Source organism: Spea bombifrons, chromosome 1 (genome assembly GCF_027358695.1).
Source record: "Spea bombifrons isolate aSpeBom1 chromosome 1, aSpeBom1.2.pri, whole genome shotgun sequence".
In the NCBI taxonomy this organism is placed as follows: Eukaryota; Metazoa; Chordata; class Amphibia; order Anura; family Pelobatidae; genus Spea; species Spea bombifrons.
The window spans coordinates 124,503,027-124,522,137 of NC_071087.1; the positions used below are offsets into that span (position 1 = coordinate 124,503,027).

Below are 19,111 nucleotides of genomic sequence, written 5' to 3' on the forward strand. Positions count from 1 at the left end.
CTTACCCCTGCCGCACGGACAGAGAGAGCCCAGCAACATCCAACAATGACGTAACGTACATACGTGCCTTATGAAATAGCTAATTACCGTATTACTTTAATGTAGCTTAGTGTTTGGCAAACTAAGTTCCAATGCTTTTCTTTTAAGAGGATAACTAACAGCATATTTTTAAGAGGTTAACTAATGGTCTCGTTTGATGCAGGGAACACCTTTGAAGTACGACAGTAGCTCTTCTGTCAGTGCCAAAAAGCACGACGTCCGATCTATAATCAGTAGTTCTGGTCGTCCTTACCACAGTCTTCATGCGATGGAGGTTTTGCAAGATCCCAGAACTATGGAGAGAGTGTGCTATGAGGAGGCAATGAAAAGCCGACCCAGTTCTGTCACTTCCTCCGGTGGCTCCATAACTAGAGGTGCTCCTGTGATTGTACCCGACCCTGGGAAACCAAGACAGTCTCCTCTTTCCTATGAAGACCATCAGATGGCCCACAGTGCTTCTTTCAGCAGCCATTTGAACAGAGGTTCTCCAGTGACTACAAGGGAGTCTGCACAAAGACAGCATGACGGTAGGCGTTTTTCTTGTATTCACTTGCGACATCAAAGTGACTCTGAACTTGATAGGAACTCTACAGCTAACTCAAAAATGTCTTTATTCTACTGATAGCGTCTTAAATGTACAGATATCCTTAGTGTTAGTCAGTGACCTAGGCCTATAGTGGCAGATCCGCCAGCCACTTTGCCTTATTACTGGAGCCAATCTCCCTGTCTGCTTATTGGGTTCTTTTGCGCACTACTCTTTAGTTGGTTGGGGAGATCTCGTTCATATCAAACGAAAGACGGAATGTGGCGTTAAATCCAAACAGTCCAGGATAAGTAAAAACAATGCTTTATTCCAATTGAATGCAGAAAGAATAGCAAAATGAATAGCCTTACTTGTTTGTGCTATGCAGCACTTAATCGTAATTGTGGTAGTGCCACAAGCGTTTTTTTTGTTGGATCTCATTTATAAGCAGCACGTTTATGCTGTGCAGGCCTGTCTCTGCCTCCTAGTATCCTCCGATGCATCATTGTGAGACACCATATCCCAGTACAGAGCACAGGTCTTGGTAAACTGTCCAAATGACTGCCAGGTCAAGCTACAAATACCGAACTTTATAATGACTGTATTCTCATCTAACGGACTCCAAAATCACAATGCCAATTGAGGGAACCGACCTTTGTCAACAATTTCTCTACCTGTGTAAAAGTTTGACCTTGTTTAGTGTTAGTTTGTAAATGCAATCATTAATGCAACCCTAGTGTGTTCAGGTTCCCTTATTAATTTAGTGGCATTTTTGTACTTGTTATCCTTATTAAATGTCTCTCTTTCATTCTCAGGAAGCATAACTTCTGGAAAACCGGTGACTCAAGAGAGGAAGAGTACCCCGAATCCCAGAGAAATTGCTAACTCAAAGTCCCCTCACACCACAGTCCCAGAGCACCTTCACACCATTTCGCCCTATGAACACTTACTGCGTGGCGTCAGCCCGGCTGACCTCTATAGAGGTCACATACCTTTAGCATTTGATCCTGCAGGAATTCCTAGGGGAATCCCATTGGAAGCAGGTATAGCATTATAGGGGATGAAGGGGAAAAAAGCATAATAACGTGTCTGAAATGGCGCATAAAGTCTGCAAACATGAAAACAGTTGCAAGTATTTAAATGTGTTTAACCTGAACAATTGCTGACAAACCATGTTTGCTAGAGAGCTTTTATTATTTTCCATGCTGGCACCGTTTTAATATTTATTTGGTGAATTCTGATATTATTTGGTGATTTTCTCCTGGCAGTTGCAGACTGTGAATATAGCCATCCTTGTGTCTTCCCTGCTAAAGAGCCTTGGTGTTTGTTTCCACAGCTGCATACTACCTGCCTAGGCACTTAGCCCCGAATCCTGCCTACCCCCATCTTTACCCTCCATACCTCATTCGTGGATATCCAGACGCGGCAGCCATGGAGAACCGACAGACCATCATCAATGACTACATCACATCCCAACACATGCATCACAATGCAGCTGCGGCCACGGCCATGGCACAGAGGGCGGACATGTTGCGTGGGCTACAGCAGAGGGATTCTCCGCTGGCGCTAAACTACACAGGTCCTCGAAGTATGCATTGAATGTCTGGTCCACTGTTGTGTGTCTGTGGCACTCTTCCTAAGACCACAGTTTTAAAATGATGCACTAATGTCAACGACCTGTAAAAGTTATCGGTTTCCATTTACTAATTTCTTGTTCATGTGAACATTTTGCAATCTGCTTCCAGGGATAAATGAATCTCGTAATTGAATCCTGCCCACAGTGTACTGTTAGCTGTGGTGTATGTTCTAAAATTAGTGGAGTTCATGGTTCAAAGGCCAAATGAAACCACCGTGTACCCCATATTGATGGGACTGTTGCTGCCCACCCAACTGAGAGTGCCAGAGCGATGAGCATTACAGTGGATCAGTGTGTAAAGTTTCATTAGCAACACAGAGCATGCCACCCATGTCAATAATGTATTTTTCACGTGGTGCTTTACTATATGTGTGAGGCATAATTAATTTTGATCACCTTGTGAATTCCCATTTTCTTTATGGGATAAGGAATAAACAGCGTATCATTCACGTCTTAGTACTGGCGCTGATAATATTAGCAGCCCCTAGATCCCCTAGATCTGCCAGTTCCCACGCAGAAGCATAAGATGGCTTCAATTAGTAGATATGTTTGTTTTTCATCCTGCGTATAACTGTGTGGAACTTACGTGCCCTTGAGTTATAAGTAGAATCATTCCTTTCAGGGAAACATTTTACAAATTTAATGATGAGAAAATGGCTGGTCTGGTATAGATGCGTTTTATTTGCATTTCATGACAAATGTCTGGGCAGTAACAACAGTCAGCGCTACATCATTTTTTACGTGTGCTGTATTTGCAAATTGGTGTAAAAAGTAAGTTTTACTTTACTGAGAAGGTGTTAGATCAGTGAAACATCCTCCCAGCAGAGGTAAAGGTTAATACGGTGAGGGGTTTTAACGGTGCATGACATGAGGCATATGGCTGCCCTAAAAATGCAAGACAGGACCAAGCACAGATTAATGTTTGTCTTTACAGCAGAAATTACAGGCAGGTAAGGCAGATTAATGGTTCATTTTTTGTAAATGTCCTGTTTCTGTGCCTATATCACCATTCGCTAATAACATGTGGCTACTTGCCATTTTTAAACCCTATTGATTCTATACTTTACGTGCCTTGATCCTTTTATTTTACAAGTGCTGCCCAGCACTAGGTAGAGTTTATAAACATAATGAATTTAGTTATACCTGTTTATGAATTCTACGTACTGCAGGACTACGCACTTGAAAAGTGTTCTGCAGCATGGATCGTTTCTAGACACCAGTGAACAATCTCAAAATCCAGCCAGTATTAAAAATACACAAGGTCTGTCCAAACCCAGTCCCCAGGAACCAAAGTAACTAGATTTAAATTAGAACACTCTCAAGGATGGAGAAACAAAGGACAGGGTTAAGGGAGGCGGATATAACCTTAGGTATCCTCCATTTACTCAACTCAAGTTTGATTAGAATTATTATTATTTATTGTTTTATATAGCGCCATCAAACAGCTGAGGATGGCCCTGCTCAAACGAGTTTACAGTCTAGAATGATTTTGATCAAGTGTACGTAGTTTGTTGTGTTGTTCAGACAGATGTGTCCTTTTGGTTACTAATGCCCTGCTATCCTGCTTTGTCATCCATAGGAATCATAGATCTTTCTCAAGTGCCACATTTGCCTGTCCTCATACCTCAATCCGCAGCCTCCTCTTCGGGAGCCTACATGTCCGGCACCCCTCAAACTTTTAGCAGCCGACACAGCAACTCACCACTTTCCCCAGGTATTTCAGCGACATTCAGGTCGCAATCCCATTCACCTTAAAACATAAAGTCGCATATGCTTCCAAATTTCCAATTGTAGGGAAAGGCAACTATTGCAAGATTATCGGTAAATATAAAATAGTCTTCATATGTGTAAGTTGCTAGAAACATTTACATGTGTAGAAAGGTGCCAGAGGAGGACAAGACCAAGGACTGCATAAGGAAAAAATGAGCAGACCAGACAGCTGGTCTCCTCAGTGAAAATATTGCGTTGTCGGCTATAAAGTGAGTCTGGAATGTGAACATGCTCCTCTGACGCATATAAATATATACGATATTCAAATTACTATATATAGGCCAACTGCATGTTTTTAATTTTTTCCCCAATGTCCCAGCAAACAGGGGTAGACTGAAACCTTTGCAATAAACATAGATGAACGTTTCTATTAAAGTCTGTTTTTACGTTTCTAATAAGTGTCTAGTTGGATGAAATATTCATGGCTAGCCTTTATATACTTTGTTGCCTGGATATCTTTTATAAATGTGATTTTACTATTCCAGCAACCACCACACACATGACCAAACAGACCTCATCAACCTCCGAGCGAGAACGGGAAAGAGAAAGAGAAAAATCAGTGCTGACAACTACTGTGGAGCATGCGCCTATATGGAGACCTGGTGAGGATTGTGCTGTTCACAGCCGTGTATATTAGATGGGAAACGGCTTAGGAGGTGACCTAATTAGACTTGTGTTGCATCTTCTGGGGCAGGATTGTGTATCTGTTATAATACCAGGTGATCTCTTCTGCTATAATTCTGGAGTTAAATAACCAGTGGTTAGGTTTCAGAGCCTAAATGTGTTCTTCAGGGGATAGAGAAGCCACTGAAGGTAAAATAAAAGAAAAGTGTTCCGTGTGTCCATAAGCCTTTAATACATAATATGCAGTCAATCCATATCATGTTAGCATCACGAAAACATATGTCCCGCTCAAGGCTGGATTACACGAGAAGGAGTCCTTGCGGTCTTGTTTCCTTCCTTTCTATTCTTTGGTCATTTCTTTGCAACTCACTTGGTGACCTCTTTTCCTCACTTTTGTCTATCTGCTTTCCCTTTTTTCTTTTATTTTGCTTGTCTTCTTTTTTATGTTTTTCATCTTCTTTCTAACTTCAACCCCCCAAACATATACACACACATGCAAACATCACACACACATACACTGTATATATATTTTTTGCTATAGGGTATGTGTCTGAGGAAAAATGGGTGTAGTAGTGGGGATTAGTGCAGGTTTGTACTTAAACTAGAATAAATTACTATTAAAACGCTGAAGTCCTACAGAATGGAATGACAACCAACATGCGCTGGTAAAAACAGATACAAAAGTTTTATAAAGTTACATTTTATTAATAATCTTTGTAAGCACATAGTAAACCTATATTTAATCTCTTGGCATGTTTGTAATAATTTCTGTTGTTTTAGTGGCCATTCAATTAGCAGAATATCTGCACATTCTCTATGCTGTGACATGTTTGTGTGTTTATAGGCACGGAACAGAGCAGTGGACGTTTGCCTGGACAGAGCCACAGCCACCAACACTCTCCAGCATCACCACGGGCTCACGAGAATGTCCAGCAACGCCCAAGTGTTCTTCACAACACTGGCATGAAAAACCTGATGACAAGCACAGAAAGTGCAACAACCTCTGTATTACGGTAAGAATTCCCTGGTTAATTTCCACGGCCGTGTGTAGTGCAGAGCAGACAAAAGGATCTGAGATTTTGTATTTGGTCTCTGTGTAGATCTCACACAGTTATAATATGGTATAGGAATGAATTATACTGTGAAGTATTCATTTTTAAATGTAGTAAATCTCAAGGTTAGCAGTTCAATAATTACCTCTTTCTTTGCATCTAAAGCTCATCTTCAAGTTCATCACCCATCCGATCCTCCATGCAGTTCACTACAGCTTCTCACCGCTCAGCCAGTGGACCTGAGAGCTACCAATCTGTGGATCATTCAATGGTACAGAAGGAGATAAGGGCCCGTGAGGTCAAGGTAGATCGTCCCAGGAATGAACATTTTTACAACTCCAAGCTGCAACCTGTAGCGGTCGAACAGACATCACCTATTAAGGCCATGGAGTCCAGGCCTCTTTCCACAAGTGGAGCCAGTTCCACTCACCACTATAACAACGTACAGGGGAAAAACCAACATCATCACCCCCTGGACCAGACTGCAGTGTCAGCCAGTGAGCAGCACAATAGGGACAAGACCCCAAATAAGCCCTTTTCCATGCAGGAACAGGAGCTTCGATCACTCGGTAAGACCACCATGACAGCGGCCAACTTCATAGACGCCATTATCATGCGTCAAATTTCTTGCGATAACGGGAAGCGAGAAAGAGGTGCGATAAGTATCGACTCCAGTAGTGATGGTAAGACATACGGGAGCAGGTAGTCCAAAGCTTGTGGCCTATACATACTACATACACACGCATTTATATATATATATCGCACATATTTTCTTTCAAATGCACGAGCCAGTGATTGGCTTTTTAAGCTTCAAGGGTGTTTTCTTTTAATATATATATATATATATTATTTTTTTTTTTAATTATTTGCTTAAATCATTTGTCTCCAATTTTCCATTATCCAATTACATTTTTTTTTATTTATTTTTTTGCAAGGGGAATTTTTGCTGTTTTCATTAATTTTTAATCTAATTCGTGCTTCACTGGCCTTATTGTAGATGTGATGATATTCTCTCAAGGGCTTAACTCTAGAGCAATGCGTTGCTGACCCCAATGGCATCAGATGGGTTCATCCTTATATAAACTGAATGCAGAGTATTTAAAAGAGGCATTCCAGCACAAATGTTTTAAATGCTAATTGGAGTCCATTTAGCAGAAACCTCAATGCATTTTGCTTGGTAAAGCATGCATATTTGCAGTTTCATCACTGTACATGATTTGATTTATCCCTCCCCCTGCGTGGGTTAGTATGTCATGATGTGTACAGCTATATGCTTTTTTCCATTAATTTTCACTTCAAGTAGGTTTTTAAGAGATGAAGTCGGGTATTTGGAGCAACTATTGAACGTCAGCTTGGAACTTTTGGTTTCGGTTGGCACTCATCCCTTAGGAAAGCTCACATTCACAAGAGCTGAACTTCTGTAGAGCCAAAATTCCAAATACATATTTGCACTGTGTATCGCTGTATACTTCATGCCACGCAATGGAGGAGAGCTTTACACAGTGACAAGGAAAAGAAATATGGACTCCCACATGCATTAAAATGATACAATTTTGGGACTGGAATGTCACTTTAATATTCGGTGGTGAGTGCGCTCTCAGGGTCAGTGCTGTTCACTTTTGTCTGGCAATGTGCCAGTATTATACTGCATTACAGCCACCTGTGCATGGGGTATATATGGGGTGCATCTGTGATCTAGACGTTTAAGTGAAGCATTGATGAGGGGGGGGGGGTCTGGTTAGTAATCTGTTCCTTGCAGCAGCATCTACCTATTCACTGCCAGATGGGCTGGCAATGCACTGAGTGCTTTCGCCTTCCCCCTGCCCATACCGCCATGGCAAGGAAAGACTAAAAGCCTAAACTAAACCCCCTCCATGCCTTTTCTATTAGGTTTTGTTTGTAGTACTAATATACTGCCAGTAATCCAAAACCCAGATTTAAGCGGGTACTTTACGATCCTGAAGCATGGCATCGAGGAGGTTTGGAAATATTTTTGTTAACCCATCATTGCCAAAGGATTTTAAATCATGTTGCTGTGTAATTTTTGGGCTGATTGTTTACTGAATGCATATGCACCCACAAACATAAAGCATGCAGGAGTTTTGTTAACAATTTGCCTGTGGTTAGTAACCTGTCCCTTTAAAAAGTCTAAAGTTTGTGGCTTTACTGCCCAGACACTGATACCACTTAAAGTTGTAGTCACTTAATTGTGGGAATTAGACGGTTTCAACATCACAACCCACTTAACTACGTATTATAAGAAAATGCATAGAAAAAATATCACCCTTTTTACTGTGATTCATTGGCCAGTTAATGGGGGACGATTTAGCCTTGGTCTTGCAGAAGGAGCCGTCTCTTGTTAGCCTTTCACATTGCGTTTTGATTTGTGATTAAACTGCTTAATGTCACTGAAGTTGGAGACAGAACTGGAACTGCATTGGTAGATTCTAACGTGGCTCTGTTTAATTAGAGATTGTAGTGCAACTATCACCAAAGCCTGCCTTTAATCAGTGTGACATAAAATAACATACGTTATGGTGGGTATAGGTGATGGAAAACCCTTCCACCTAAAATTACCCAGAATCCCTTGTGGTTGTGGCAGCACCCTGAGATTTCTGAGGGGAAAAACCAAGCCTTCTGGCTTGTCTGGGGTCTGTAGATGAGTGTTTAATAATACTTCTACTACTGACATAAAATAATGTATGTAGTAGCTCAGCAGCAGGCCCTCGATGAGCTGTGTCTTTTAATAACCGCACATAGAATCATCCTGTTTTCTGCACCAGATATAAAACATTGTAAATATTTCTCATATGGACAGCCATTCAGAATGTGGACATTGGGTTCATGTGTGGAAAATAAAACTGAAACACAATGGGGGGCATCATACAGTGCCCTAGTGAGTAATGTTTTTTGCAGGCGACTGATCCAATTTAAACATTTAGGCCCAATCAATGCACTTTTCCGCCTGTATGCATAATATCCATTCATTGAGTTTGTCACATATTGTTAACCAAACTCCTGTGTGTTTTTTGTTTACAAATCCGTTCTTAGCCGATGCACAGTCACTCCTCCATCACCACGGTTTTGGAGGGGTTGCAGCTGTAAGCGATTCATTCTTGTCCCGAGGAATTGTTCATCTGGAATTCTATGCAGATTTTGGCACTATTCGCTTGTGGGTTGATGGTCGCCGATGGGCTGCTTGACTTGGTGGCGTGTCCTCGCTCTGATGTTTTCTGCACAAAGCGGCAATTCTAATCATGCCAAGCAGATCCCTTCGCTGCCTGATTGAGGGTTCTGATATAGTTAGTGTGGGCTGCGGTATATGCAGATTGTCTGCGTGGAGCTGTGCAAAATGTACACTTTTCATGGCTATTTATATAATGGAGTGGTCAGGTACAGTGTTAATGTTGTTTTATACAGATATCATAGATAAGATGCGACATTCTTGCAGAATATGGTTATGTATATAGATCACTTCACAGTACTCAGCTCGTGCCGCTTTGCACCGGTGCCAGTAGTCTTTGTATTTAACCAGAGCGTGGTCACCAGGTTTTGGGAGGCCACTCATTCTGGCGTTGGTTTAGGTTGAAAGATGTCCCATGCACACTGATAATGGATTTCTGTAAGCATTAATCCGACCTATGAACGAAGTTGTCAGCCTGGCTTGAGTCTGCGAAAAAAACAGACTATTATGTAAACCCCTTTATGTTTTTGATGAACGTTCACATGTGATGTGTGTCGGAAATATGCTAAACGTGATTAAATATGCTATCCCTTCTTGTGCAGAGTTAATTGTTTTGTCTCTCCAAGCTGTTCTGATGCTTACTGTTCAAAAGTAGGATAACAAAAAAGATAGATCCGTTTTTATTTGCGGTTCCAGGGCTTGTTTTTCATAACTTGAGCTATGAAAGTGAGAACATTTTGCACAGTTCCATAACACTGATGGCAATAGGAAAGGACATCGTTAGACAAAAGAATCTAAACATCTTTGCATCCGATTAGGATTTCCCACAGGGTACAGCCCTGACAGACGTGACGCTGTTAGCCCAATGAATACACCCGGGCTGTCTCATGAGAAGGGCATCAGAGTTTCTGTGCAGGACTCAGAAGGAGCACGTGTGGAGCAAGAAACTCGACATAAGCAAGGTGATCCCAAGCTTTCAGTCTTCTAGAACGCAGATGCTTAAAATGGAACTTTGTAGAGGGGAAATTTCATCTATGTAATGTTGCTGCCGAAATTGTTGGCAAATGTGTAGATCAAACTTTTATTTCATTGCAAATGCGAGTTTAACTTCACGCACTGTTGAGTCAAACTTCCATACCTTACATCTAAGCCTCCGACCCTCTAACTTTAGAGCATGACCTTTTGCCTAATACATCTCCTTCTAGGAAATATACTTCCTTCTTGTTCTTTGTTGAAGATGTTTTTTTTTCACAATGGCATGGAGATCTTCCTGCCTCTGCACAGGAGATCAGGCTGTCTGTTGACAACCTGGATTCCTTACCGTCAGCGAAAGCAAGCATCGCTGGCTTACTGCTGACCATCGTGTGTAAAATTAAAATAAAAAATACACAATACATTGAGCACAATGATGTAATTTTGACATCACTGGCATACATAAGATGTATGAGAGTTTTCCATAACTGCAAAAAAATTAATTGGTAATAAAAGAAAAAAACACCCTATTCTATCACTACATCAAAAAAGTATTTATATCCGTACCTGTTTGAACGATGGCCTTGTCTGTGTCCAGTGGAGATGACTCGTAGCAGACTTAGGTGCAGTCTACATGAGCGCAGCATATCCATGTCCTATTTTTGATAGCAGCGCTGGATTTTATCTGTACATTTAGGAGATAGCATGTCTTCTCTGGAGTACTAACGTATCTAGAGTGAACCTCTATGTGAAACATGCTTACACAATTTACACAGTATATACGTAGGAAGTATTTTCTTTTAGGCTGCAGGGTCCCTTTTATTTCACTTAATAAAATACCCAGAATAACGATTCTGTCATTTAAGTAATTTACAAAAACTTTGCAAGAATAATTGTGGTTCTTTACAGCATCCATAAAGCATATATCAGAAGGACATATACGACAGAAATCAGAAGGTCAGCACTCACCGTGTCATGCCCCGCAGTCTTCTCTTAAAAACCAAAGAGTGGTTACCTTGGCTCAGCATATTAATGTAAGTGCCAGTTGGTTTTCCTTGTTTGAGTGCTATGATATTATGATATGACAACGGCTTTCACCTCTTACGTGGTGGTGATATCCTCAAGGCAACCGGGTGGGATGTCCCGCTGACTACTAGCATCCTTGCCAAAAGTCCATTTGTCATTGGCCAGTATAGATAGCATGACCTGATAATGTACTAATGACATAGCGTTCATAGTGTGTTAAAGAGCCAATTAGGCCAAGTCCCTTGCTGCCCTCCCATGTCTGTAATTTGTGTGCCTTAGTGGCAGTAATATTTGACAGTGTCCAGTATATAATATGAAAGTTGTATGTAATGATTCCGTTTTCATGAAATGTTACCTCAGGAGGTGATTACTCAGGATTATACTCGGCACCACCCCCAGCAACTGAACCCGCAAATCCCTGCACCGGTATATTACTCTGGAGCCGGCTGCCCCGTGTTGGACCTGCGGCAGAATGCCAGCGACAGTGTCCTTCAACAGCAAGAACAGAGCCAGGCTGCAAGAATTTCCCCTGGGAGCAACGGAGAAAAAAGGTATGGATAACATATGTGGTCCAACAGCTGGACGATCCATTGTTCGTATTTGGCTGGTTTATAGGGAGTGGGAAAAAAATAGGCATATTGGCTGCTTCCAATATATCATGTTGAAAGAACAGATGCTCAATGTACAACTACAGTTCTCTGAAAAAGTATTTGCCCCTTCCAGATTTCTTTTATTTTTGCTTATCTGTCACATTTGGTTCAGATCACTAAATAAAAAAAGAAATTTAAAAAAATAAAAAGAATGTGAGTAAACTCAAAATGCAGCTTTTATGTGATCATTTTTTTTGAAGGTAAACCATAACTTATGTCACCCATATGAAAAAGTTATTGCCCCCTAAACCTAATATCTGGTTGCACCGTCCTTGGAGGCAACAACTGCACTCAAACATTTGCGATGGCTGGCAATCAGTCTTTTTACATCGCTGTGGAAGAATTTTGGGCCACTCTTGGCACAGTTGTTTGATTTTAGCCACATTTGGGAGGGTTTTCTAGCATGAACTGGCTTTTTAAGGCCATGCCTCAGCATCTCAATCAGATTCAAGTCAGGACTTTAACTAGGCCGCTCCAAAAACTTAATTGTGTTTCTTTAGAGGTGGACTTGCTTGTGTACTTTGGATCATTGTCCTGCTGCATCACCCAACTGCGCTTGAGCTTTAGGTCACAAACTGATGGCTTAAACAAATTACAAAGACGCTCAGCAAAGGGATAACTGAGTGCACTTTTATTCCAAACGTGTGACAAACTGATAGCTGGAGACTATCCTACAGGATTTTCTGTTATAGAGTAAAGATCATGGCTCTATTAATTATGGCAAATTGCCCAGGCCCTAAAGCAGCACCAGACCATCGCACTACCAGCACCGTGTTTGACTGTTGGTATGATGTTCTTATTGTGGAGTGTTGTGTTAGCTTTACTCCAGAGGGTACAACCCATGTCTTCCAAAAAGTTCCACTTTGGACTTATCAGTCCAAGGAAGATTATCCCAAAAGTCTTGGGGGTCATAAAGATGGATTCCAGTTTTGTAAGTCTCTTTCTTATTGTGGAACTGTGAACGCTGACCTTAACTGAGACAAATGAGGCCTGCAGTTCTTTACATCTTAGTCAGGGCTCTTTTGTGACCTCCTAGATGTCAATGCTGTCTTGGAGGAATTTCGGTAGGCCAGCCAGTCCTGGGAAGGTTCACCGCTGTTCCAAATCCTCTCTGTTTGTAGATAATGGCGCTGTGGTTTGCTTTGAAACCCTTCCAGACTGAGAGATTTCTTTAGGTGGTGGCATCATGTGCTGCTTTTTGAGACCTTTTAGCCTACTTCACTGTGCAACACAGGTTTTATGTAATTGAGGTTCTCATTCAATATGGCTGGCAGTAATCGTGCCTGGGTGCGTCTAGTGAAATTTAATCCAATTATCAATTACATTTGGTTAATTGGATGATTTAGTGGCAATTATTTTTTCACCTATGGCCATGTAGTGTTGGATAGCCTTTTTCATTCTATACATGAAATAATCATTTAAAAACAACATTTTGTGTTTACTCTTTGTCTAATATGAAAATGAATTAATTGGACACCCCCTCCTCCAACCGCCCTCATCGCCTACGTCAAGCTATTCTGAGCAGTTTACGTGCTTCTCAATTACTGACACGCACAAGCAGATACTTGTTTATTAAAACCGTTTTATTTATTTATGTTTTGTGTTCAATTTATTTCATTTTTTGTACTGATAACAAATATACGCTGTCGAGGAGGGTTAGTGTACAAATTCGATTGATACTCTGTGATAAATTGCCCCAGAGTAGTAGTCAGGATTTTCCTTTTATGTTTGAGATGAGATCCTGTTACTTGACCTTTTTGTAAGGACAAGCCTGTGACCTCGATTCCTTATATGTGTGCAAATTATCATTAATAAACACATTTTAAAATAAATAACAGTTTGATTATCTGAAGCATTCAGGTGTGACAGATATGCAAAAATAGAAGAAATCAGGAAGGGGCAAATGCTTATTCTAGCCTTAAGAAGCCTTGATGCTTAGCCACGTGAGCCTAGCTCTGCGTGTTGTTTCCCAAAACCCAAGCCTACACACATAAGTATATATATATATGAGCCCACAACAGCAAGGAGGAAACAGAATGAGACCTGTGTACCGGTAGATGAATGTAAGCTTCATTGATCTTTAGATCTCCTGATCAAAACAAAGCTTCTACGTTGAGTGGATCAGAAGATGGTATCGACCCCATATCTCCACCAGAGGGCATGGGAGACCCTGAGTATACTAGGAATACCACATACCCCACTTTATATAGAGAGGGAGATCAAACAGAACCAAGGTAAAGCACTCTCCAAGCATGCCAACTTACCTATCCATCAGTAACCAGTCATGCTTTTCCAACTTTTTGGCAAGAATGTTTGTACTTGGCCAGCTCCTAACTCCATATCTAGAACACTACACAAGAGCTAAGCTAACAACCATAGAGCTCACATTCAGTGTATATGGCTGAATGGCTTTTAATGAGTAGGCTAGGGTATGGCATAGGCTATGTGGAGAAAATCACACCAGCCTTTTTTATTTTTTTTATATTAACCGGCATTTGACGCAGCAACCTTTAATTTAGCCGCATAAACACATTTCGTTTATAGACCTTTGATTTCAATTATTTCTTGCATGCAGTCTGATTGCTCATCTGCTGCAAAGTTGCTCATTTTAAAGTCAGCCCTCTTTAACTTGGTAGCTTCATGGTCTTAGACTTTCATATATCATGTTAGTAACATATGTTTGTTAGTAATAGCTGTAATATTGGAAATGGTTTGCTATCGATTAGACACACTCACTCCGGAATATGGTCATCTGCACGGTGGATTGAAATATTCTTGGGGTGGCTTAAAAAACATTGGGCATAATTTCTAGTGTCATGAGTCAGCGCCTTACAACACTGCCTACTAATATAAACAAGATGATGGTATACTAGTTCCAAAAACGTGAACATGTACCCTTCACAAGTTTTCCTGTACTGTTTTCCTCTGCATCCCTCCATTACTGTGGTCTTCATCGCTCTGTTCCATTTCTTTGTATGAAATCTGCCTTTTCACCTAACCTTTTCTTGCAAGTGAGAATTAAACAAAAACGTGCATGTTTTATGTTCTAAAGTGTACTTTTTATCTGTGCAATGTGTTGAGCTTTGATGACGTGGCTGCTTTTGATTGTGTTATAGAAGCACAACGGTTATTATTTATTTCTCTAAGCAGATTTCTGGAAATTCTGTTTCTTCGTGATTTTTTATTTTTTTGCGCCCTGAGAATCTCAATATTTTTTTCTTACAGCTTTGCTGTTTCCAGTACTTTTGTGCAGCTTAGGAAACATTCGCGTATATATATATATATATTTAGCTGGCAATACTAATGCTTTGGGCAGCGATATACGAGAGTTAAATTGATGTAGCAATAGCTGTCAACATTCTCAAATAACATTCTTTTCATTTTTGTCAAAAGTGTAGGTTTGAACATTTCTGCAGTATCCATCAGCTTTGTCATCAGCGTTTTGTATGTTTCTTTCTTTTTCCTCCTTCAGAATGGGTTCCAAGTCCCCAGGGAGCAGCTCACAGCCCCCAGCGTTCTTCAGTAAGCTGACCGAGAGCAACTCTGCTATGGTTAAGTCCAAGAAACAGGAGATCATAAAAAAGCTTAGTACAGCCAACAGGAATGAGCCAGAGTATAGTAAGAGTTTCCTTGTTTTGTTTTTTTTTCACATTCACAAGCAGTTTGGCTTTTGGGGAGGTTTGTCATACCGTCAGATTGAAGGCCGAAGTTAACGTTCCCAAATGAGTATTTATACTGGCGTTGAGAAGGTTCTGAGTAGTCGAACCTGTGGTCTTATCCACAAAGTCCGAGTCGTGTTTACCAGTTCTGCTGTCTGATAAGTGGCATTTCAAGAAAGATAAGAAACTGTTCCACAATCCGTGGGAAAACAGTTGTGTGGATGTGCATTTTTAACCGTTTCATTGAAGATGACTTTGTAATTTGCTGAAACACTTGAGCCATTAATTTTATTTTGCCTTGGCAGATATTGGGCAGCCCGGAACAGAGATATTTAATATGCCGGCCATCACTGGAGCAGGTAGCGCTTTCCCCACGTTTTTCAGTACACGTTTATGACTTGTATGCTTTTATCTACAATAGTTACAAACCTCCACATACAGTATGAAAGTGAAAAACCCTAAATCTCACAACTACCCATTATTTTGCTGACAGGCCAGAGAAAATGTACTTTTTATGAACTGAAATAGTACAGAGGTATTAATGTACTTTGTTCATCTTTCTCCCCCTCACCCCGTTCTATAACTCTGCCTAAAGTATGGGACCCTAATTATATACCATTACTTTTTAAATATTTGCTTCATTGGCTAATCACGTAAGATTCTGGTAAAGAAATCCGTGATTGGAAAAGAAGTTTGGGGTGAAATGCTAATCATTAGGCTATTAGCAGTGGTTGGTAGCAAAACCTGTCATTATGGTCCATCTGTGAAATCTACCAGTGTACACCGTCCCAGAAAGAGTCGCGCACGCATGCAGTCCAAAAGCTTAAGCGGCCCATAATGCTAGCGAACTGTGTTAATGCAGAGAAGGTAACAAGAAACACATGATGATGTCCGGTGCTGACGATTGTTCCCTTCCACCCTTTGCCTTTTCCCCCCACCCGTGTCTTACCGCATTTCGTAGGACCCATTAGCTGCCGAACTCAGTCTGTGCAAGAGAACGCCAACAGCAACATGGGACTGGAGGCAATTATTAGGAAGGCCCTAATGGGTAAATATGACGAACAGTGGGAAGACCGCTCAGCACTCAGTACCAATGCTTTTAACCCCTTGAATGCCAACACAAGCCTGTCCTCTGCTATACCCATAACAACTACTGATGGACGGAATGACGACATGCGATCCTTGCCAGGTCTGCTGCTTTTTTTGTTTTGTTTTTTCACTCTTCTTTCATTTCACACTTCTGTCTTCCTTTCTCTAATATTGATTAATTTCCTCTTTATTTCAATTGTTTTTCCTGCCTACATCTTTCCAACTGGCTTGTATCCAATAACTAGCAAACCGTATTGTGCCTGCTTCTTCTAAAACACGTCTAGTGCTGTCCTTCTGAAAATGCAACAATGTGCCTGGGTTTTGGGAACTCTTTGTTTATTATACATAATCTAACACGTTTATTAATATGTTACATATAGATGATACTTTTATAATAGGCCTCCCCATCATCTGGCAACATAACTGCCCCCTCCCCCATATCTGTTATAACAGAATTAGGCTGGTTATATAATAGCACCACCGTGTGTATCAAGTAGTGCAAGACAATGAAGACCTGGGGATTTTAACCCACTAAGAGACTTGCAACACCCATGTCTCAGGTTATCATTATTATTTATTGTTTTAAATAGCGCAGGACATAACAAGTAGTATGAAACATAACAAATTGACTTATAGAGTGAGCCAGTGAGGAGGGCCCTGCTCAGACGGGCTTACAATCTAGAGGGAAGAATATGAGCTTTGTGCACCGGGCACCATATTCCATATTGCGCAGTCTTCTGTGTACTGCTGCCTAGGTAAATACATCAGCTGCTTACATGGAATCCATAAATAGTATGTATTCCTGATGTGTGTTCCTTATTTTGACACTTAAAGTGGATATGCTTCTGAGATCAAGCAGCTTGAAATATACGCGGTGTCTATTGAAACATCCTCTTCAGTTTTATCTCACCGAGCGGGCAAAGAAAGCAATGTTCCCTGTGTGTGGTGCTGAAAAGGTAATATATGGAGATATGGGCTTTTGCAATGCTTTAGGGATGTCTATTTATTTTAGGTGGTGGAGGGAAACACAAGATCTCCAGGCCAAACAGTAGGAAAGCCAAGTCACCTGCACCAGGCCAGCCTTCTGGAGAGAGGCCTCCCTCTGCATCATCCGTGCACTCCGAGGGCGACTGCAACCGGAAAACCCCCCTAACCAACCGAGTGTGGGAAGAGAGGCCATCTTCAACAGGTAACCGTGCTGTCTAATATTTTTTCAGTGTGTTATTGCCGCAGTACACTAGTGACAGTTATCATTTGGTCATATACACAAAATGTATGACTGCAGACAAAATGATGTTAATGGAAGAGGTCCTGGTTAAAATGCATTATTTTTAATTAGTATTATTATTTGTCTTCATTTATAATTTTTATAGCTTTTGGACACTGCTCTCGGTGCAACACAACTAGCAACCCCTTAGGGTCTGGAATTGTTATAAAGGGGTTAAAGGGACCACCCTGTCATCATAAGCACCTATATGATAGCTGAGTGCCCCCTTTAGATTTTCTAAATCCCCAGATCCTTGGCATGCTCCCATGTTCATTGAACGGTATTGGAGACTCTATATTCCTTGCACTGCTACAGCATAGCTTCATAAAGATTTGATTTTGTCATTGCAACCCATTCGATATTAGAAAAGATACTTTTTGGCACAGTCTGAGGTTCTGGTTGATTTGTTCTGTTTGGTACGTATGAGCAAATGAATGACCTTGTCAGTGATTTTCACCCTTTTTTTTTTTTCTCTTCAGGGTCGACGCCATTTCCATTCAACCCACTAACGATCAGGCTCCCTACAGGTCTAGTTGCTGCTCCCCCTTCCTCATCCATTCCACAGAGTAACTCTGCCACCCCACAGAGGGCTCGGGATGAAGAGCCTAAACCGCTGCTTTGCTCTCAGTATGAGACTCTCTCTGACAGCGAGTGAATCCTTGTTTTTGCGGCCAGCCAATCAACTGACAAACTCTGGTCATTACAGGATCCCGCCTCTCTGACCGTTTGGAACAAAAGTAGCCAATGGGAGACCTGGGATCAAAAACAAACATACACCTATAGTATGAAAAGCCTTAAAGTGACTCCTTACTCTTGACTTGAGGGTCAATATGTTTTTACAGTTTCTGAGACTGCTCAGGAAGGAGTAGAAGGTCCCAGACTTCACACAAGATTGGATTTTTTTCTGTTCTATACTCAGGGGATATTTCCACCTGGTGCTTTGCTACATTGCATTGGTTTCTTAACAAAGCTGACTCGTAAGCGTAATGACGTACTTCTGTGTACAATGTATATGTATGTACATGTGTTCATATGCACTTAAAATATATACACATTCCAGTTTATTGCACACAGACCTAGCAGTGCAGAGCGGCTGCATGCACGGCTAACGCAGAACTGTTACCTATTAGGTTTTGGATCCTTCCAAAGGTCCCTTGGCCTAGATTCTCTCCCGGAAAGCGTCAGCGGTAGTGCTGATGGCACTTGACATGTTTCCCTCAGCCCTCACCTCTACTTAAGGAATGTTCCGCTGAAGGATTATTAGTGACATGTGAAATAAAGATAATACATTTTGCGCAAATGCTGCATGTTTTTTCCATGGTTGCTGGCGCATACTCACTGTATATAGCGTAGCATATGTACACTTAAATGTATGCAGGTTTCTCCAGAATTGCCTCTGGGAGGGGTTTTACGCTTTTTTGGAACTCCTTAAGGACTTGGAAAAACTCCCTTCATTGTCTGATTTCAACCTTTTTTTTTTACTGCTGGAAACCAAGTTTGCAGCACATGCTGTAAAGCGAAGTCACCATGTACACATCATTGATGTTTAGATCATACCCTTATGCTCTGCGGGGGACCATTGCCCCCCGCCCCGTGTCTTAAGAATTGTGTATGTAATTA

At 41.1% G+C, this 19,111-nt stretch overlaps 1 protein-coding gene across 10 annotated transcripts in view; it reads left to right on the forward strand.

Moving 5' to 3' along the window:
- NCOR2 (nuclear receptor corepressor 2) overlaps positions 1-18,791 on the forward strand; it is a 165,122-nt gene extending 146,331 nt beyond the window's left edge. For 3 of the 10 annotated variants that reach the window (XM_053471899.1, XM_053471918.1, XM_053471908.1), the window contains exons 32-47: positions 203-566; positions 1,378-1,605; positions 1,899-2,150; positions 3,778-3,912; positions 4,454-4,570; positions 5,437-5,605; positions 5,810-6,327; positions 9,647-9,790; positions 10,710-10,834; positions 11,187-11,377; positions 13,561-13,710; positions 14,949-15,094; positions 15,441-15,494; positions 16,097-16,324; positions 17,237-17,413; positions 17,971-18,791. In XM_053471899.1, the coding sequence (XP_053327874.1) occupies positions 203-566; positions 1,378-1,605; positions 1,899-2,150; positions 3,778-3,912; positions 4,454-4,570; positions 5,437-5,605; positions 5,810-6,327; positions 9,647-9,790; positions 10,710-10,834; positions 11,187-11,377; positions 13,561-13,710; positions 14,949-15,094; positions 15,441-15,494; positions 16,097-16,324; positions 17,237-17,413; positions 17,971-18,146 (3,174 nt within the window). In that variant the 3' untranslated portion in view covers positions 18,147-18,791. The remainder of the gene's footprint in view (positions 1-202; positions 567-1,377; positions 1,606-1,898; positions 2,151-3,777; positions 3,913-4,453; positions 4,571-5,436; positions 5,606-5,809; positions 6,328-9,646; positions 9,791-10,709; positions 10,835-11,186; positions 11,378-13,560; positions 13,711-14,948; positions 15,095-15,440; positions 15,495-16,096; positions 16,325-17,236; positions 17,414-17,970) is intronic. The other 7 variants (XM_053471951.1, XM_053471935.1, XM_053471943.1 and 4 more) reach the window with 7 other exon arrangements.
- The last annotated feature ends 320 nt before the right edge of the window (positions 18,792-19,111 follow it).